Genomic DNA, 22,786 nt, shown 5'->3' on the forward strand with positions numbered 1-22,786 from the left:
TGCATTTTTATATCATTTAGGGTGGAATTAATCCGAGAAAGCAAGGATGATTTGTGGCTGCTGCTCCAAGGCTTTTCTCTTTTTGTTCCATTTTGCTTTTTGATTAAATTATTGAACAGACCTTCATGTTGTCCACCTCCTGATGCCATTCTGTCATAATGGATGTTTCATACCATGTAATGCTTAGTAATAAATGAAAAAGTGCTGTTTTAAGCTGCTTTCAATTTTTCAGTCATGTTTCCATGGCGTGATGTCTTAAAACACATTGCCTTCTTTGTGTATTATATCTATTCCATGTCCATGTTCTTGGTAGTCAAAAAAACCCTCAAACCTTTATTTAATTGCCCCATTACATAACATCTTCCAAAAGCAAAAAAGTCACATAATATTTTCAAGAATTATTTAAAAAATAAAGCATTTTGCAACCAATTCTTGCTATGAAACAATATGCACATGAAATGTACGGTATCTTTAAATCCGATAAAATCCTCCATGAGGCAAAATGAGAGTGTTTAAAAAGTGGCTGCAGACTGCAATATTATCATTCAAACTGTTTTTGTCCTTTTCAGTTCAAAATACTAAAACATTTACTCACTATGGCCTTAAAAAGAATTTATACTCTCTTTTTTATCTTCTTCAGAAATATATGTACTCAAAAATGTGCATACAGTAGCAGCTATAAACATTACATGGCATATCACACTATGTCAGCTTTTATGAAAACGTACAAAATGTGAATGTATTCAAAAACTATTCTTCAGTTACTATTGGTAAAGCAGAACATTAAATCATTATGAAGTATTGTAAGCATAACACTGTTAGAAATAAATATATAATAACACCTTCTGGTAAATTACAGCAGCAAAAATCAAGAGGCATTTTTTTCCCCATTCAATCAAAAATGTTCACCATTACAGCAGCTGTTCACACCTGAATTCCTCTCACAGCTTGTTTTATATTTTCCAGTAGGGCTTTATTTTCTGGACTCTGATAACGATCTTGATTTGTATACATGTCCGTCAAAGTAGTCACGTAAGCATCAAAATTGTTTTCATTGATTGGATCCTACAAGGTATTAAATATATGCATAAGAATCATTCAGCATACACTGCTGCTATAGTGTACAGTATATTTATTTTTTGTTTAATATTGTAGAGAACAGAAGAGTGGAATTGGCCCACCAGAATTCATTAGCAGACTGGATGGGCCATTTGGCATTTATCTGCCATCATGTTTCTATAATTAAAATTAATCTAAACTTTGCATTATTGCCATCACAAATTCCCATTAATTGAGAAGCCATATGCACAACTAGTAGATATCTATGGTGTGAATTGAAGAAGAATGCCAATTTTTTTAGGTTTTTAGACACTTACCATATGTGGCAGCTGGATATTAGCTAGACTATGAATTAAAGACTGGCTTAAATTGGCCAACTCATGAAGAAGAGATTCATTTTGCTGTTCAATTACTTTGTTCTCCTCTTCTATTGTCTTCAGGTTGCTCTCCATTGTGGTAATCTATAATGCACAAATTTGTGCAAAATGTAATATGACACAACTGTGATAAAGCATGCATGTGTTCTTTGAAAAGATATATAATGACAGAAGTAAAAAAAACTTGTACTTAAGAGATTTTCAGTAAGTTTAAAATTTATTATGCTAATTTTATATCTAAATGAATAAACTATGAGAAGAATTCATCATATGGTACTATCTCAGTGTACACTAATCATGTTAGCACACATTAACGATTATCACATGCTAAGCACTAAAGATGCCCATTATATTCCTATGGGTGTCTTTAGTGTTTAACATGTGCTTATATAGTAGCGCCATTGGAATTCCTCCCATATCACCTTACTGTCAAAAATCTTTTCTTGTAATAAAAAATTTGCTTTAAATTACACGACACTAGTTCTGCATTAATTTTTATGTTTAAAAAAATCCCCACTTACATTGCAAATAATTTATACAACTAGTAAATTTTTCTGCTCTCCTATAAGTAATTTTGTAAGGTTACATTTTCATTTTAACAGTGAAAAGCTTCCCATTCAATGCACCTTTCAATTAGGAGGAGTTGCATGTATTAGCTCTTGCACACTATGATGAAAGATATATTTTAATCAATCTTAATATTATATTTCATATATTCTTAAGCTGTGCTAGCGGTTTTTAGCATGGGCTGGCGCAATAAATGCTTCAATGCTCATAGAATTCCTATGAATATTAGAGCATTTATAGGTCCACACAGCTTGATAAAGGGGTGTGGGGAAGTTTTAATTGAATTTAATAAACAAGTGACCAAACATTACATTATCCCAGGTCAAGCAGGCAGCATATTCTCAACATATGGGTGACGTCATCCATGGAGCCCCGATGTGGACAGTTTCACAAGCAGACTTGATTGAAGAACTTTTAGAAAGTTTGCGACTGCCGCACCGCGCATGCATGAGTACCTTCCTGCCCGAGGTAGGGCGCGCGTCTCCTCAGTTCTAAGTTTTCCACGGAGCTGAGAAGCCCTCGTTTCAAGGCTCTGCGCGAGAGTTAGTTCTACTTGTGCCTTCTCTCACTGCGGCTCATGTTTTTTCTTTACAGGATCACTATTTACGCGTTTGTTTATTTTTTTAAAAAAGAAGTTTTTTGTTTGTTTTTTTTTTTGCTCGTGTCATGGCAGGGCCTACTCCGCGGCTTCAGTTGCGGGCTTCAATTTCGCCGCGTTCCATTCTATGTCCCGGCCGGTCACAGGGTTCAAGAAGTGTAGCCAGTGTCAACGTGCGATCTCAATCACTGACCCACACAAGTGGGGTGTACAGTGTTTAGGACCTGATCATCGTCTGGAGTCATGCACCCGCTGTGCTACACTTCAAAATCGAGCCCTTAAAAGTTGTCAAATTCAGATTTAAAAAAAAAATATTCGGGGGAATGGATCAGCCTTTACCTAAGGCAGTGGTTCCCAAACCTGTCCTGGGGGACCCCCAGCCAGTCAGGTTTTCAAGATATCCCTAATGAATATGCATGAGAGAGATTTGCATACATGTCACTTCCATTATATGCAAATCTCCCTCATGCATATTCATTAGGAATATCTTGAAAACCTGACTGGCTGGGAGTCCCCCAGGACAGGTTTGGGAACCACTGACCTAAGTTCTTGACCACGATTCCGGGCCCGACCTCGACCTCCAGCAAAATTGTCTACGGGTCCAAAATCTTCAATCTCGACCTCGATCAAATCTTCCCCTGAGGTGCCTTTATCTTCGGTGTCTCCATCAGGTTAGATAGCTAAGCCAACCCCTACGGACATGCCACCTTTAGAACTGGTGAGTCCGAGGTTATCTAGGAAACTTTTCTCGAAATTGAGGCAGCACTCTTCCTCGAGGTCATCTTCCTTGGAGTCCATAGCCACACCAGTAGTACCAGATCCAGTGGTCTCGGTTCCGGCTTTGTAGAGTATGTTGGAAGTTATTATGCATCAGGAGTTTGGTAACATGCTTGCCAAATTAACTCCTAAGAACATAAGAATTGCCGCTAATGAGTCAGACCAGTGGTCCATCGTGTCCAGCAGTCCGCTCATGCAGCGGCCCTTGGTCAAAGACCAGCACCCTAACTGAGACTAGCTCTACCTGCATATGTTCTGGTTCATCAGGAACTTGTCTAACTTTGTCTTGAATCCCTGGAGGATGTTTTCCCCTATGACAGACTATGGAAGAGTGTTCCAGTTTTCTACCACTCTCTGAGTGAAGAAGAACTTTCTTACATTCATACGGAATCTATCCCCTTTCAATTTTAGAGAGTGCCATCTTGTTCTCCCTACCTTGGAGAGGGTGAACAACCTGTTCTTATCTACTAAGTCTATTCCCTTCAGTACCTTGAATGTTTCGATCATGTCCCCTCTCAATCTCCTCTGTTCGACAGAGAAAAGGCCCAGTTTCTCTAATCTTTCACTGTACGGCAACTCCTCCAGTCCCTTAACCATCTTAGACGCTCTTCTGTGGACACTTTCGAGTAGTACTGTGTCCTTCATGTATGGTGTCCTGTACTGGACGCAGTACTCCAGGTGAGGGTGCACCATGGCTCGGGACAGTGGCATTATAACCTTCTCCAATCTGTTCGTGATCCCCTTATTTATCATTCCTAGCATTCTGTTCGCCCTTTTTGATGTCACAACACATTGCGTGGACAGCTTCATCGACTTGTCGATCAGAACTCCCAAGTCTCTTTCCTGGGAGGTCTCTCCAAGTACCGCCCCAGACATCCTGTATTCATGTATGAGATTTTTGTTACCTGCATGCATCACTTTACACTTGAACCTCATCTGCCATGTTGATGCCCATTCGAGCCTGATTGTCACGTTGCAGATCTTCGCAATCCCCATGTGTCTTCACTACTCTGAATAACTTTGTATCGTCCGCAAATTTAATCACCTCACTCATACCAATGTCTAGATCATTTATAAAGATGTTGAAGAGTACAGGTCCAAGCACCGAGCCCTGCGGCACCCCACTAGTGATGCTCTTCCAGTCCAAGTTTTGTCCATTTACCCCCACTCTCTGTTTCCTATAATCCATCCAGTTTTTTATCCACGTGAGTATTTCACCTTCGATTCAATGACTCGCAATTTTCCAAAGTAGTCTTCATGCGGAACCTTGCCAAATGCCTTCTGAAAATCCAGATATATAATGTCGACCGGGTCGTCCTTGTCTATCTGTCTGTTTACTCCCTCAAAGAAGTGCAGCAAGTTCGTCAAACATGATCTGCCTTTGCTAAAACCGTGCTGACTGGTCCTCATCAGCCCGTGTCCATCAAGGTGATCAGTGATGCAGTCCTTTATCAGCGACTCTACCATCTTTCCTAGTACCGAGGTAAGACTCACCGGTCTGTAGTTTCCCGGATCTCCCCTCGGAACTGTTCATTGCATAACATTCGTCACCTTCCAGTCTTCCGGAATCTTTCCCGATTTGATCAACAGATTGGCTATTAGTTGAAGCAGTTCAGCTATGGTCCCTTTCAGTTCCTTGATGACCCTCGGATGGATTCCATCCGGTCCCGAGGATTTATCGCTCTTAAGCCTATCAATCTGCCTACACACCTCCTCTAGACTGACAGTCAATCCTGTCAGCTTTTCGTCTTCATTTCCAGCATATAGCCTGATGGGTTCCAGTATGCTGTGTACATATTCTTCGGTAAATACACACGCAAAAAATATGTTCAGTTTGTCGGTGATTGTTTTATCCTCCTTTAGCGCTCCCTTTATTCCATGGTCATCCAACGGTCCCACCGCTTTCTTTGCGGGTCGTTTCCCCTTAATATATCTAAAGAATGGCTTGAAGTTCTTCGCCTCCTTAGCTATTTTTTCCTCGTAGTTTCTTTTGGCCCCTTTTACCGCCTTATGACACCTGCGTTGATGTTGCTATGCCAAATGAGTAAAGACCTTAACATCACTTTGGAGTCTGATTCAAAATACTCTAAGGAGTATTTGGAAGAACTGGGTATACCTAATCCTCCTAGGGATTCATTAAAATTATCCATGAATTGGCATTCTCACGCAAACTTTCAAAAGAAATCTTGATACATCATATTCTTTTCCTGCTGTCCCAGCAAAACTGGAATCATGATATAAAATGATCCACTGTAAGAGATTTGAAAAGTCTCAACTATCCCATCAATTCCTTCTCGTTGAGTCTTCATTGAAAAGAACCAATCCGGCCAAGGTCTATGCCACAGTCCCACCTGGCCGAGAGGGAAGGACCATGGACAAGTTTGGCCATTGGCTGTATTAAAATTCTATGATGACAAATAGAATTTTAAACTACAACTTTGTCTTTACATCATATCTCAAATATTGCATCAATGCTATGCCCAATTTCTTCAAGTACATCCCAGAACATCGCCTGTCAGAGTTCCAGCATATGCATTCCACTCTAGGTCAACTTCACATGCATATGGTCCAGGCTGCATATGACACTTTTGAGATGTCCTCCAGGGTCACTGCTTTCTCAGTGGCGATTCACCGCCTAGCATGGCTCCGCACCATGGATATAGACCCGAATCTACAAGATCGCCTGGCCAACATCCCATGCCAGGGCAATGAGTTGTTTGATGACTCTATTGAAGCAGCTACAAAGTGCTTATCTGAGCATGAGAAGTTATTTGCCTCTATCATCAGACCAAAGCCGAAGCCTTTCACCTCTAAGGGTTATAGTCCTCCTCCATCGTACAAGAGGCATTATCCTCAGAAGGCAGCACCTTATTCAAGGCAGCCTCCTAAGAAACCACAGCAACGTAAACCTCAGTTTACCTGCTGCACCCAAGGCCTCTCAGTCTTTTTGACCATCGAACACAGAGCATAACCTCAATCGTTCTGCCTCTGTCTTCTCTTTTTCCCATAAGGGGTTGTCTCCATCATTTCTATCAAAAATGGGAACTCATTACATCCGACCTCTGGGTCCTCACAATCATCAGGGAAGGTTATTCTCTTCACTTCATCCAGGTTCCACCAGATCTTCCCCCAAGAGAGTATCCTTCCAATCCGTCCCAGACCACCCTTCTTCTTCAGGAAGCTCAAGCTCTGCTTCATCTCCGTGCCATCAAGGAGGATCCTTTGGAACAGCAGAGCACGGGGTTTTACTCCCATTACTTCCTTGTCCCGAAGAAGACGGGATCTGCAACCTATCCTGGATCTCAGCTCTCAAATTTCTTGTCGAAGAACAATTGTGTATGCTGTCTTTAGCATCCTTGTATCCCCTTCTAGATCACAACGCTTGGTTATGCTCTCTGGATCTCAAAGAGGCTTACACTCACATTCCCATTCACCCAGCTTCTCGCAAGTTCCTCAGATTTTGGGTGGGAAATCATCTCCCAGGGTTTTCACCAAGTGCCTAGTTGTGGTGGCAGCAGCTCTGTGCAGCCATGGTCTCCAGGTTTTCCCTACTTGGACGATTGGCTTATCAAAGATGCAACATCTCAGGGGGTTATTGTAGCGATCCAAAAGACTATTTGGTTCCTCCAACAATTGGGGTTCAAAATTAACTTTCCAAAATCCCATCTACAGCCCTCTCAAAACCTACAGTTCAGAGCTGTATTGAACACTGGGCACCTCAGAGCATTCCTTCCACAACAATGTCAGGATACTCAAAGTGTCATCCCTCACTTCACTCTCAGCGAGACACTTGATGGTCCTCCTAGGTCACATGGCCTCTACAGTTCACGTGACTCCTTTTGCCAGACTTCACCTCAGAGTTCCTCAGTGAACCCTGGCATCTCAGTGGGTGCAGGCTTCCAATCCACTCTCTCAGCACATTACAGCGACTCCTGTTTGCCCTTCTGGAATGGACAAGCAAATTCCTTTATGTGTTTCCTCCATTCCCTCTCATTCTCAAGACACTCGTCAAACTAAAACACAAACATGCCACTATGATTCTCATAGCTCCTCAGTGGCTCAGACAACCGTGGTTCTCCCTTCTACTTCAACTCAGCAGCAGGGAGCCACTGCTTCTACCAGTTTTTCCGTCTCTGCTTACAAAGAGTCAGGGTTCTCTGCTTCATCCCAATCTGCAGTCTCTGCACCTGACAGCTTGGTACCTTTCAACATAACTGCCAATCTACAGTTCTCTCAATTTGTCAAGGACATTTTTAGGCTTCCAAGAAGCCGACCACTAGGCAATGTTACAACCAGAAATGGACTAAGTTTTCTGCTTGGTGCACCAGTCATCACAAGGAGCCTCAATCTACCACTCTTTAGTTTTGGATTACCTGCTGCATTTATCTCAATCAGGTCTCAAATCAACATCCATTTGAGTCCATCTCAGTGCAATTGCTGCTTTCTATCAGCCTATAGAAGGGAAACCCCTCTCTGCTCATTCCGTGGTTTCAAGATTCATGAAAGGACTTTTCCATGTCAAGCTACCTCTCAAACCACCTCCAGTGGTTTGGGATATCAATGTTGTTCTTGCTCAATTGATGAATCCTCCATTTGAACCAATGTCTTCGGCTCATCTCAAATATCTCACTTGGAAAGTGGTCTTTCTCATTGCTCTCATGTCTGCTCACAGAGTCAGTGAGCTACAAGTATTAGTAGCAGTATTTCACAGTATTTATCATGACAAGGTGGTCCTCCTTACTCATCCTAAATTCGTACCTAAAGTAGTTTTAGAATTTCATCTCAATCAATCCATTGTTCTGCCAGTGTTTTTTTACAAAGCCTCATTCTCATCCTGGAGAAACAGCTCTTCATACTCTGGATTGTAAGCGTGCTTTGGCTTTCTACTTGCAAAGGACTAAGCCACAACGATCTTCTCCTCAACTTTTTGTCTGCTTTGATCCAAACAAGTTGGGACATCCAGTTTCCAAGCGTACCATCTCCAACTGGTTGGCTGCTTGCATCTCTTTCTGCTATGCTCAGGCTGGACTGCATCTAGAGGGTCGAGTCACAGCCCATAAAGTTAGAGCCATGGCGGCATCCATAGCTTTCCTTTTGAGGAAATCTGCAAAGCTGCCACTTGGTCCTCGGTTCATACTTTTACCTCTCATTATTGTCTGGATTCTTTTTCCACATGGGATGGCAACTTTGGCCAGGCAGTATTACAAAATTTATTCTCCTGAATTGCCAACACTCCCACCATCCCATTCTGGTTAGCTTGGAGGTTACCCATATGTTGAGAATATGCTACCTACTTGTCCTGGGATAAAGGACAGTTACTTACCATAACAGGTGTTATCCAGGGACAGCAAACAGATATTCTCACAACCACCCACCTCCCCAGGTTGGCTTCTTAGCTAGCTATCTGAACTGAGGTGACGCTGAGGAGATGTGTGCCCTACCTTGGGCAGGAAGACACTCGTGCATGCGCAGTGTGGCAGTCGCAAACTTTCTAAAAGTTCTTCAAGCAAGTCTGCTTGTGAAGCTGTCTGCATTGGGGCTCCGTGGATGACGTTACCCATATGTTGAGAATATCTGCCTGTTTTCCTTGGATAACACCTGTTACGGTAAGTAACTGTGCTTTACACTCATTATTGGACAATCATCAAAATCTAGGCCCCCCCTTTTAGCAAGCTGTGCAAGAGTTGTTGTTTTTTTTTTTAATCACTGACTGCTGTGGTAAAAGCTCCAATACCCTTAGGAATTCTATGAGCATCTGAACTTTTACTGCAACATCCAGCAATAAAAACTCCTAACGCAGCATGATAAAATGGTGTCATAGTGAAAGAAAATCAATATTCTCTACTGTCCTATCTTCTGACTCATCCTATTAGAACAGACAACTGTTTTCACAAATATATTTTTAATATAAACTGCTGCTTTATACTTATTATAAATATACCCCCAAATTCTATAATAAAGTATTAAAAATTGTGTGCCAAATATGGACACACATCCAATTTGTGTATACAATTGATTTTTAATTAGGTATTTATATACCGTCTATCAAGGTTATCTAAGTGGTTTACAATCAGGTACGCAAGCAATAATGAGCCAATTTGCACCGATAATTGGGATTTATAATGAGCAATTGGTGCTAATTGGTTTTAATTAGAATTTTACATGTGGGTTCAAAAAGGGGGCATGGCAATGGGAGGGTCATGAGCAGATCAGGAGCATTACTGCAATTTACACATTAGTTGTAGAATAAGGGGGATCTGTACTTAATTTAGGCATGATGATTTACACCACATTTCATTTAGTTTAAATGGCCATGCCTAAAGTTAGGCGCAGTTCCTGGTGCTAAGGGTCATTGTATAAGCAATGCCTAACTGTGAGCATTGTTTATAGAATACTGCTCAGCACTGCTTTTTTCAGTGATGATGTTTTAGGTGCCATTTCTAGATATGAGTTCTTTGTGTTTTAATTTTGTGGTCTTTGACAATCTTTATAAGATACAAATTATTTTAGGAAGATAGCCTATGTCTGATAACACAGATATTAAATATTTTAACATATGTAGTGGCAACCAAATCATTTTGTAATTTATTTACTAACAGCATGTACTAACTGTTAACATATGTTATTTACTACAAAGCTCAATGATATTTTGATAATAGTAATAGTTTAACTGCATAAAATGGGCTCTGCGATAAATAACATACCATTATAAAAAGTAATGAAGTAATTTGTATAGTTTTTAAAATTTCTACCTACTTTGCTTAGATACTGTGTTAGATATTGACAAAAACATGTTTAATATGTATTTAATACACAATAAATCAATTACATGAATTAGCACTATTAACATGTGTTAATGCTTGTGTGAATATCAACACACTTTAGTATGTTGGCTCCTTAATCTTCTGAATCATATACAACAACCTGTCAGCTAAAAGTTAAAGGTCCTATTTATGAGTATTTATATCCTGCATAGGCTCAATTTCGTGTAAGTTACATAGAAAAATCTCATTACCTCCCCTCCTGTGTAACTTACATGAAATTGGTATTCATCAACACAGGATTCTTGGCAAGCAACAGGATGCTCGTCCAGTACCTAGTGGGAGGGAGCAAAAGCTGAAATGGGGCAGAGAATGAAATGAAAGAGGTGGAACTAGTTCAAAAGGAGCTAACACAAACTCATAAATGAAATATGCTGATTTGAAAATTTAACTCTATAAGTTAAACTAGCTATTGAGCTGGTTTAACAATATATAATTGCCATATATACTCGAATATAAGATGAGATTTATGGGCCCAAAAAGGCCCAAAAATGGGGGTCTCATCTTATATTCGGATCAGCGTCCACCTGCCCCCCTTGTTGCAGGACTCCGCCAGCCTGCCATACGACCTGGTGGGTCAGGACAGGAGGGATCCCTCCTGTCCCGCTGACTCTGACAATTGTTTTACCTCTCTCCCGCCTCCCCCATGTACCTTTTTGAATCTCTGGTGGTCCAGTGGTGTATTGAGAAGGAGCAAGCTTTCCATGCACCTGCCCCACGCCGAGCCCCTCTGAATGGCTGCTGCGAGTTCTTGCAGTCCAGCAGTGTACTGGGCAGGAGTGAGCTTTTTGTGCTCTTGCCCAGCGCTAAGCCGCTTGCTGAATGACTGCCATCAGTTCTCACAGGACTTGTGAGAACTGGCAGAAGCTATTCAGGGAGCAACTCATGGCTGGTCAGGAGCGCAAAAAGCTCGCTCAGGCCTGGTATACACTACTGGGCCACAAGAACTCAAGACGTCCATTCAGGAATGGGCTCATCATGAGGCAGGAGTGCAGAAAGTTTGCTCCTGCTCAATACACCGCTGGACCACCAGAGATTCAAAAAGGTACGTGGGGGGAGGCGGGAGGGAGGTAAAAAAATTGTCAGAGTCGGCAGGGACAGGAGACAGGAGGGATGCCTCCTGTCCTGGCCTACTAGGTCATATGGCAAGCCCGGTGGAGGCCTGTATGACATCAGGAAGGGGGACAGGATACAGGGCAGGGACGGGTGCTGGGTGCAGAGCCTGGCAGGGAATGAGGGGGATTGAGTGCAGAGCCTGGCAGGGTTGGAATTGAGGGGGCTAGGTGCAGACTGGCAGGGAGGGGGGACAGGGTAGAGAGCCTGACAGGGGAAGGAGGGAGGGGCTGAGTGCAGAGCCTGGCAGGGGACGTAGTGAGGGAAGGGGGGCAGGGCACAGATTCTGGCAGGGCACATGAATATTAACTCCCCCCTCCCCCTCTTATATTTGAGTCAACCTTTTTTCCTCCTTTTTGAAGGGAAAAAGGGTACCTTGTCTTATACTCAGATTGACATATTCGAGTATATACTGTAACATTTATGTTCTAAATTAGTCATGCGTCCGCTAATATTGCCAACACTACAGAATTAGTTGTTATATGGATGTGTCTTTCTTTTTTATCTATTTTTTTCCACATCTTTAGTACAAACCAATTTGTATTCTCCATGTTTTCACATGCCACTTAAAGCGTGTACCAGGTTTGTTTTAAATCTGCATGGTGGAATTGCTAATTTTACAGAGATCTGTATCAACAGTTCTCTCTTCTATAAACATTTCATGTATTTTTTGTTAGGACATGAAGAGGTTTGGGCTATACCCAATCACCTTTCTGTGCAGTACCCCAGTAGCTTATGATTCAATTTGAATAATTATAAAGGCATTTAGCATGGCAGCATCACAGAAGCTGCTTAAATAGACATTCTCTTAACCTAAGTTAAGAACAGCATTCATTTCTGTTCATTGCATGCTAATAGAAACAGCAGTTGTTTGAAGAACACAATTAAAAATGTACGTGTATGGAATGGTACATACGTTATGTAGTCAAAAGACATCTGTATTGTTTGAACTCAAGTATACTTTCTAGTCAATTGCACTCAGATGCCTGCATCCATTCATACATTTTTTGATTATTTGTTGATGACTACCATGCAGTAAACATACTTATGTGGTCACAGAAAGAATTTATGTGAAATAAAGATACGCCAAAATATGACAAAGCAATATACAACATTTTGTAGTGATACATATGTGCTTACAAGTGCTGAGAGTAATATTCTTTTGGTAATATTGGCAGCAAAAATTAGTTGAATATTAAAGTCTGTTTTAACAAACATTCTTTTCCTGACAACTGTGTAGGTACGTAATTATTGTTCTGCCATTAAAGACAAGGCTTTATTAAAAGAATTACCATCCTCAAAAGTTGAGTATTCATTGAAGATGGTTGAATATGAGAAACAATCTAATCTCTTAAAGGTGCAAACTATCCATTTTGTTCACATTATACTACTATTTTATGATTGTATTATAATTCTATCTCAAAAGTATCTTGGGCAAACTCATAGGTTCTCTTCCATTGCAGTGGAGTGTATTGTAATATTTTTCAATAGCACACAAATTATATTTATGGAATCATAAAACTGTTACCTGAGTTCTAAGTTTAATCATGTCAGCCTCCATTTGGGAATTAGATTCATTTAGTTCCTTGATTTCTTCATCTAACTGTTTAATTTCTTCATCATTTTCAATGCCTAATATGCCACAAAAATTAAGTATTCATTTTACAATGACATTTATAAATGAGAGACAAGTTACTGATTTCATATACCCAATTTAATTACTTATCAAATACAATTTATAAAAAGGAGAAAATATACTGTAAAAATGTCAATTTAAAATTGTCTATTTCTTCTCTTTCACTTTTATATAGGCAATATAATGGGTAAAGGGGAGTAGTAATGGGGAGTGTGTGGCGCAGTGGTTAAAGCTACAGCCTCAGCACCCTGGGGTTATGGGTTCAAACCCACGCTGTTCCTTGTGACCCTGGGCAAGTCACTTAATCCCCCCATTGTCCCAGGTATATTAGGTAGATTGTGAGCCCGCCGGGTCAGACAGGGAAAATGCTTGAGTACCTGAATAAATTAATGTAAACCGTTCTGAGCTCCCCTGGGAGAACGGTATCGAAAATTGAATAAATAAATAAAATAAGGGCCACAGCTCCATCATTATTTTACCCAACACAACATCAGCAACTAGAGAACTTTGGAGTGAAGCTGGATACCGATTGATTAGGTCCATTTGTCTAAAAAGATGTTCCACTGTCTCTGCACTATATGAAATATTAAAATTTTTCACTATATTTAGAACATTGGGGAAGGAAATCAGATACCCATTTACCCAATGTTATAGCTACACCATATTCATGATTCTCTCTGTTAAGTTAAAATTTGATTTCTCCAAATTCTCATGTGAACACATTAGAGCTCATCATTTGTTTGAAATTATTATAATACATATTGATAGTTTCATAGTAGCAATAATAGGATATAGTCCTAAGCTTGCAGGAAAAAAAATATTTTCATAATAGACTTAAGGGCCTACACCGACCTTCGATATGCCCTTGGACTCCCCGACTCCTCCGATCTCGTCAAGCTACTTAATGGCCTAACAAATCTGATCGCTTAGTTTAACTAAATTCCCTGTTTTGTAACTCCTTTATCTTTTATGCCTCATCTCTGTCATGTATGTAACATCGCTGTAAATGTACAGTCTCTTCATCTGTTAACCGCATTGAACTTCCATGGTATTGTGGTATACAAGAATAAAGTTATTATTATTATTATTTAACACAGGCAGTCCCCGGGTTAAGAATGAGTTATGTTTTTAAAGCTGTTCTTAAGTCGGATTTGTATGTAACTCATAACTTGTAGATTCTTGCTACTTACCTCTGCTCCCAGCTGACAAAAGAACCAACTGCCCCTACCAATGTTCCCTCTAAGATACAGAATGCTAAGAACATAAGAATAGCACAATAGCCCGTTCTTATGGTGGCCAATCCAGGTCACTAGTACCTAGCCAAAACCCTAGTCTCTAGTAAATAGGGCTGCAGGAAATTATTCAATCTTGATTTCATTATTTATAGTAATCACTGTAGTTTATAAAATTTATCTCACCTAATTGAAGTTAAATTTATCATACAAATTTTATCAATTGAATAAATATTTTAAATAATCTTCAACCCCTCAATGAACTAGGAGGAAATTTACAAATTGATATATTTGAAAAATATGTTGTTTTGAATCTTGTGCAATCTGTAATTTGTTCACCTTCATGGAGCTTAATGTTAATGTTATGATGAGTAGCTATTGGTCTTAAATGTCATCAATAGTATCTATTATGTTAGGAGTATCTATGAAACTAAGGGGTCCTTTTACAAAGCTGCGCTAGCAGTTTTATCGCATGCACTGGATTAGCGCGCACTAGCCGGAAATCTACCGCCTGCTCAAAAGGAGGCGGTAGCGGCTAGCGCATGCAGCAATCTAGCGCGGCTTTGTAAAAGGATGCCTAAGATTTGAGTCGTTTGGGTAATGTAAAACAGGTATAGTCTTTATATGAATTGGGAGATTAGGTTTTAAGTAGTAAATGTTGTTTGTAATTTTAGGTTCATATGAACTGCAGCAACCATATGATTTTTTCCCTCGATGAAGGTCTTTTGACTAAAACTTTTATGCAAAAATTGAGCGTTGTGTAGTTATGACTCAATAAACCAACGTTGGATCAGCAGTTTGCTGTTAAAAGATAAGTTGCTGATATATATATATATATATATATATATATATATATATATAAAATACTTTTTAATTGATGGCATATAATTACAAAGATGAATTGATTAAATGATATTAAATCTAGTAACTGGTAAGAAATGCTGTGAATTGACCACATAGAGATAGAATTGCTTTAATGAAATATGACGTATAAGATAAAATCATTTAAATTAAATAAAGATACTAGTTAGCGCATTAAGGGAAGGAGGTTTGGTATAGATGATTATTTGAATTTGAACAGAATACAAACTTGAGATAATGTACGTTATAGGAAGTCCTTCCTCCTAGTTCATTGAGGGGTTAACTCCTGTACTATGCCTTGTATTCCCCTAAGGATCAAATCTAAAATAGCTCCCCCTCTTGTCAGTTCCTGTACTAGTTGCTCCAAGAAGTAGTCATTTATGACATCTAGGAATTTGACCTCCCTAGCACTCCCTGATGTAATATTTAACCAGTCAATGTTGGGATAATTGAAATCACTAAATACACAGGCTCATACTCTAAATGTACACCCAATGTATCTTCCGTAATACCAGCTGCATCGACTCCAGCTAGTACAAAATACTGCGCTCAGTCTTCTTTATAATTGCTCAAAATTTGATCACATCACTCCGTTTCCCAGACTTGAGCACATGCTTCCAATCTCCTTTAGGATACCTTTCAAATATAACCTCACTTGTCAGATTCTGGACTCTGGTCTTCCTCTATTCTTATTTTCTCATTTGATTCCTCAAATCATTCCTTATCCCAGGACAAGCAGGTAGCCTATTCTCACATATGGGTGATGTCATCGACTGAGCCTGGAAGCGGAAGCCTCGCAAGCAGACTTGCTTGTAGAAACTAGAAGTTTCGAGACAGCCACACCGCACATATGTGAGTGTCTTCCCGCCCAGCATAGGGCGAGTCTCCTCAGTACTCAGTTTTCCACGGAGCCAAGAAGTCTGTCTTTGACTCTCTTTGTTTAACTTTGCTACTTCGTGCCTTCTGTTACCGTGGTTTGTGTTTATTTTCTTCATGAATCGCTGTGTTCATTTATTTCTTTCTAGTTAAAAAAAAAATAATAATAATTTATTTTCTGTTCGACCGCCGGGACAGGCCGCTTCGACTTTGCGGCGGCTATATTTCCTTCTATGTCCTGGCCAGCAAAGGGTTTCAAGAAGTGTAGCCAGTGCCAGTGTTCGATTTCATTCACAGACCCACACCGTTGGTGCCTCAAGTGCCTTGGGCCGGACCATTAACCAAAGTCATGCGAGCGCTGTGCTACTCTTCAACCTTGAGCCCTTAAACATCGTCGGATTTTAGTGAAGCAGCTTTTCGGGATGGATTCTTCAACCACTCCCTCGACTTTGAAAACTGCCTCAGTTCCACCTTTGACTGAGGGTCCTCCTGTCTCCACGACTCCGACCTCGAGCCTCATCAGACTTTCCTCGTTTGCAGCGGCTCTTACCTCAACTACATCTGCTTTATCTTCCCCTGCATCCTTAGGTCAGATAGCTCAGCAGAAAGTTCCAGCGGTGGTAATCAAGGTGGCTAAGACTTCCAAGTCGAAGCACATATCCACTGCCACTTTGGAATCTCCAGCCAAAGCAGTTGGTCCGGTTTCAGACGCGGATCCATCCTTGCCGGCTTCTTTCCAAACCATGTTAGAAAAGCAATTCATTCAGTTCCTTACTAATATGGGACCGAAGCCAGCTACTCTAATCCAGCCTGGGCATTCTGCAGACTCCCGCGAGGTCGAGCCTCTTTCTATGCCTCTGGCTGAAGCTACACACTCTATGCAGGGAGCAGAGTCTCTGTGAGTGTCTGGTCTGGCATCTATGCACTCGAAGCAAGGAGCAGATTCTTTGCAAGTGCCTCGACAGGAATACTCACACTCCATACAAGGAGCAGAGTCTTTAGGAATGCCTCGAGATTTCTCCACCAAGCCTCTTGAGCTTCGATCCACAGCTTCTAGCCCTATTCATTCCCTGGTAGCAATGTCTACTTTCATCTCCGGGGTGAAGTCTCCTCGAGATCTGCTTCCAAGCACCACTCTCGTCGCCGATCGAGGCCTTCCTCGAGGCATACCTCCAGGCATAGCTCTTCTTCCAAAGAGCGTCCTTCTTCATCTAAGCCTCAATCTACACCTTCCAGCTCTACCAGACCACCGACTCCTCAATCGAGTTCTCCACTTCCAGACCCCGAGGACTCAGTGGCTTCTTTTGCTTCATCCAAGTCTCCTTATTCTTTTGATGCCTATTTTCCTGCTGAAGCTTCATCTTTGACCCAGGCTGCCTCGACATCCTCGAGTCCCTCTCGAGGCAAGGCATTAGCAGATCAGCTATCTTTCTCTTCTTTTCTACGTCAGATGGCTGTAGATCTGGAACTTCAATTGGATACTGATTCTAAATACTCTAAGGAGTATCTCGAAGTCATACATCTACCTCAACCTCCTGCAGAGTCACTTAAGCTTCCTCTTCACAAACCTTTGTCTCAAACTTTTACACGATGCCTAGAGACTCCTTATGCGATTCCTGCTGTCACAGGCAAGTTAGACTCCAGGTATAAAACTCTACATTGCAAAGGATTTGAGAATTTGCAGTTATCTCACCAGTCCCTGCTTGTGGCGTCCTCCTTGAAAAGATCCCATCCTTCCAAGATTTATGCTACCGTTCCTCATAGAAGGGAAAACCATGGACAAGTTTGGACGTCGCCTCTACCAGAATGCCATGATGTCCTCCAAAGTCCTCAATTACAATTTTCATTTTGTCACCTATTTCAAGTTCCTCATTGATCTTCTTCCTAAATTTCTCAAATATTTAGATACTCAAAAGTACTTCGAGTTTCAAGAAGTCATAGCTACTCTGTCACAACTCAGATTACATCTACTCCAGTCTTCATATGATGCTTTCAAGTTGTCTGTCAGGGCGACTGCTTGTTCTGTAGCAATGCGCCGCCTAGCCTGGCTTCGCACCATTGACATGGACCCTAATCTTCAGGACCGCTTGGCTAATACTCCTTGTGCAGGCAATGACCTCTTCGATGAATCTATTGAGGCAGCCACCAAGAACTTGTCTGAACATGAAAAATCCTTTGCTTCTATTGTCAGACCAAAGCCTAAGCCAGCTCCTGCCAAGCCTATATGCCCTCCTCCAATTTTCCAGAGGCGTTTTGCTCCGAGAGCGGCTCCTTACACTCGTCCTCCTCTCAAAAAACAGCAGAATCAGAAGCAAAAGAAATCTCAACCTTCTGCTGTACCTAAGGTTGCGCAGCCTTTTTGACTGTTTAAAACAACATAACCTCCATCGTTCTGTCTCTGTCCTCTCTTACCCCCATTGGAGGTCGTCTCCATCATTTTTATCACCGATGGGAGAAAATGACATCCGACCTCTGGGTGCTGTCAATCATCAGGGAAGGATACTCTCTTCATTTCAATCAGGTTCCACCAGAGCTTCCTCCAAGAGAGTATCCTTCCAGTCCATCCCAGACCGCCTTTCTTCTTAAGAACATAAGAAGTTGCTTCCACTGGGTCAGACCAGAGGTCCATCGCGCCCAGCAGTCCGCTCCCATAGCGGCCCATGACCTGTAAGGTGATCCTTGTCTAAATCCTTTAATCCCCCTTGTCCTTCTATCTATACCCTTTCATAACCTATCTCTACCTCTATCTATATCTCTCAATCCCCGTATCCTTCAGGAATTTATCCAATCCTTCTTTGAAACCCGGTAGTGTACTCTGTCCTATCACAACCTCCGAAAGCACATTCCAGGTGTCCACCACCCTCTGAGTGAAAAATAATTTCCTAGCATTGGTTCTAAACCTGTCCCCTTTCAATTTCTCTGAGTGCCCCCTTGTTCTTGTGGTTCCCAATAGGCTGAAGAATCTGTCCCTTTCTACCTTCTCTATGCCTTTCATGATCTTGAAGGTCTCTATCATATCTCCTCTGAGTCTCCGCTTTCCAGGGAGAAGAGCCCCAGCCTTTCTAACCTGTCTGCGTATGAAAGGTTTTCCATATCTTTTAACATTTCCGTCGCTCTTCTCTGAACCCTCTCAAGTATCGCCATGTCCTTCTTGAGGTACAGTGACCAATATTGGACACAGTACTCCAGATGTGGGCGCACCATCACGCGATACAGCGGCATGATGACTTCCTTCGTCCTTGTTGTAATACCCTTCTTAATAATACCCAACATTCGGTTTGCTTTCTTTGAGGCTGCTGCACATTGTGCCGTTGATTTCATTATTGTGTCCACCAGCACACCCAAGTCTTTTTCAAGGGTACTTTCCCCTAGCACTGATCCCCCCATTTTGTAGCTGAACATCAGGTTCTTTTTCCCTATATGCATGACCTTGCATTTCTCTATATTGAAGTTCATTTGCCATTTATTTGCTCACTCTTCCAGTTTGTTTAGGTCCCTGTAAGAGACATTTTAGAGGCTTCTAAGAAGCCTACCACTAGACAATGCTGCCACCAAACGGTGAGTCTGACCTCGGTACCGGGAAAGATGGTAGAGTCACTGATAAAGGACAGCATCATTGATCACCTTGACGGACACGGGCTGATGAGGACCAGTCAGCATGGTTTTAGCAAAGGCAGATCGTGTTTGACGAACTTGCTGCACTTCTTTGAGGGAGTAAACAGACAGACAGACAAGGGCAATCCGGTCAACATTGTATATCTGGATTTTCAGAAGGCGTTCGACAAGGTTCCGCATGAACGAATACTAAGGAAAATTGCAAGCCGTGGAATTGAGGGTGAAATACGTGGATTAAAAACTGTCTGTAGCATAGGAAACAGAGAGTGGGGGTAAATGGACAATACTCGGACTGGAAGAGCGTCAGCAGTTGGGTGCTGCAGGGCTCGGTGCTTGGACCCGTGCTCTTTAACATCTTTATAAATAATCTGGACATAGGTACGACGAGCGAGGTGATTAAATTTGCGGATGATACGAAGTTATTCAGAGTAGTAAAGACGCAGGGGGATTGCGAAGATCTGCAACGTGACATAATCAAGCTCGAGGAATGGGCATTGACATGGCAGATGAGGTTCAACGTGGATAAGTGTAAAGTGATGCATGTCGGTAACAAAAATCTCTTGCACGAATACAGGATGTCCGGGGCGGTACTTGGAGAGACCTCCCAGGAAAGGGACTTGGGAGTTCTGATCGACAAGTCGATAAAGCTGTCCACACAAAGTGCGGTGGCAGCAAAAAGGGCAAACAGAATGCTAGGAATGATAAAGAAGAGGATCACGAACAGATCAGAGAAGGTTATCATGCCGCTGTACCGGGCCATGGTACACCCTCACCTGGAGTACTGCGTCCAGCACTGGTTGCCGTACACGAAGAAGGAGATGGTACTACTCGAAAGGGTCCAGAGAAGAACGACTAAGATAGTTAGGGGGCTGGAGGAGTTCCGTACAGCAAAAGATTAGAGAAACTGGGCCTCTTCTCCCTCGAACAGAGGAGATTGAGAGGGGACATGATCGAAACATTCAAGGTACTGAAGGGGATAGATTTAGTAGATAAGGACAGGTTGATCACCCTCTCCAAGGTAGGGAGAACAAGAGGGCACTCTCTAAAGTTGAAAGGGGATAGATTCCGTACAAACGTAAGGAAGTTCTTCTTCACCCAGAGAGTGGTAGAAAGCTGGAACGCTCTTCCAGAGGCTGTTATAGGGAAAAACACCCTCCAAGGATTCAAGACAAAGGAAGACACGTTTCTGCTGAACAAGAACGTGTGCTGGTAGGGCTAGTCTCAGTTAGGGTGCTGGTCTTAGACCAGAGGGCCGCCGCATGAGCGGACTTCTGGGCATGATGGACCACTGGTCTGACTCAGCAGTGGCAATTCTTATGTTCACCAAAAATGGACTAGATTTTCAACGTGGTGCATCTCTCGCAATAAGGAGCCTCAACATTCCTCCTTATCTTCTGTGCTAGATTATCTTTTGTACTTATCACCTCTGGCCTCAAGTCTACATCGATCCGAGTCCATCTCAGTGCAATTGCTACTTTCCATCAGCCTATTGAAGGGAAACCCCTCTCTGCTCATCCAGTGGTTTCCAGATTCATGAAAGAACTTTTCAATGTCAAACCTCCTCTCAAACCACCTTCAGTAGTTTGGGATCTCAGTGTGGTTCTTGCTCAATTGATGAAACCTCCACTTGAACCAGGCCGAAAAATTAGAGCACATAGAGGTAAGTAGGGAGGATGTCCTCAAACAGATAGACAGGTTAAAATGTGGCAAATCACCAGGCCCGGACGGGATCCACCCAAGGGAATAAGCAGTCGGGTGGACAATGGGGAGCCCATAGACATCATTTACCTCGACTTTCAAAAGGCTTTCGACAAGGTGCCACATGAAAGGCTGCTTAAGAAGCTGTGGAACCACGGGGTGGGAGGGGATGTGCACAGATGGATCAAGCACTGGTTGTCGGGTAGACTGCAGAGGGTTGGAGTAAAAGGTCAATATTCTGACTGGCGGGGAGTCACGAGCGGTGTGCCACAGGGATCGGTGCTAGGGCCTTTACTCTTTAACATATTCATCAATGACCTGGAAAAGGAGGCAAAATGTGAGGTTATAAAATTTGCAGACGATACCAAACTGTGCGGCAGAGTTAGGACCAGGGAGGAGTGTGAGGACATGCAAAGGGACCTGGACAAGCTGGAAGACTGGGCAAACAAATGGCAAATGCGCTTCAACGTGGACAAATGCAAGGTCATGCATATAGGGAAAAAGAACCCATTGTTCAACTACAAATTGGGGGGGGTATTGTTGGGAGACAGCAGACTCGAGAGAGACTTGGGTGTGCTGGTAGATGCATCACTGAAGCCATCTGCACAGTGCGCAGCAGCCTCTAAAAAAGCCAACAGGATGCTGGGAATCATAAAGAAGGGCATAGTATCCAGATCACGGGAAGTCATCATGCCATTGTATCGAGCGATGGTGCGTCCACATCTAGAATACTGCGTTCAATATTGGTCGCCGCACCTCAAGAAGGACATGACGGTACTTGAGAGAGTCCAAAGGAGAGCAACTTAAATGGTAAGAGGGCTGGAACACTGCTCATACGCCGAGAGGCTGGATAGGCTGGGGCTCTTCTCTCTGGAGAAAAGGAGGCTCAGGGGAGATATGATAGAGACCTTCAAGATCATGAGGGGCATAGAGAGGGTGGATAGGGACAGATTCTTCAGACTGAAGGGGGCAACAAGTACGAGGGGGCATTCGGAGAAACTGAAGGGAGACAGGTTCAAAACAAATGCAAGGAAGTTCTTTTTCACCCAAAGGGTAGTGGACACTTGGAATGCGCTACCGGAAGAAGTGATCAGGCAGAGTACGGTACAAGGATTCAAAAAGGGATTGGATGGATTCCTGAGGGATAAAGGGATCGTGGGATACTGAGGGAGGAGCTGGGATGTAACACAAGTATAGGAAGTTACCCAGGTAATGAGTACAAACCAACCAGGTCGTGCATGTACAAGACCGGAGGGCTAGGACTTCGATAGGAAGGCAGGACTTAAATGGGAAACCAAGGTGGCAAGGGAGCCCCTTCTGATGATTCAGACAGGTCTTGACCTGTTTGGGCCGCCGCGGGAGCGGACTGCTGGGCAGGATGGACCTGTGGTCTGACCCGGCAGAGGCACTGCTTATGTTCTTATGTTCTTATGTTCATCTGAAGTATCTCACTTGGAATGTGGTGTTTCTCAGTGCCCTCACATCTGCTTGAAGAGTCAGTGAGCTGCAAGCTTTAGTTGCTGATCCACCTTTCACTGTGTTCCATCATGACAAGG

The 22,786-nt window shown here is 42.4% G+C and overlaps 1 protein-coding gene across 1 annotated transcript in view; it reads right to left on the reverse strand.

Annotated features, from left to right (window-relative positions):
• Window positions 1-856: 856 nt before the first annotated feature.
• MYT1L (myelin transcription factor 1 like) overlaps window positions 857-22,786 on the reverse strand; it is a 612,659-nt gene continuing 590,729 nt past the window's right edge. Inside the window, exons 21-23 of the mRNA XM_033939893.1 lie at window positions 12,841-12,944; window positions 1,377-1,520; window positions 857-1,065 (exon numbers count right to left, since the gene is read on the reverse strand). Of these exons, the coding sequence (XP_033795784.1) occupies window positions 925-1,065; window positions 1,377-1,520; window positions 12,841-12,944 (389 nt within the window). The 3' untranslated portion in view covers window positions 857-924. The remainder of the gene's footprint in view (window positions 1,066-1,376; window positions 1,521-12,840; window positions 12,945-22,786) is intronic.

The sequence above is a fragment of the Geotrypetes seraphini genome, chromosome 3 (genome assembly GCF_902459505.1).
Source record: "Geotrypetes seraphini chromosome 3, aGeoSer1.1, whole genome shotgun sequence".
NCBI classification, from domain to species: domain Eukaryota; kingdom Metazoa; phylum Chordata; class Amphibia; order Gymnophiona; family Dermophiidae; genus Geotrypetes; species Geotrypetes seraphini.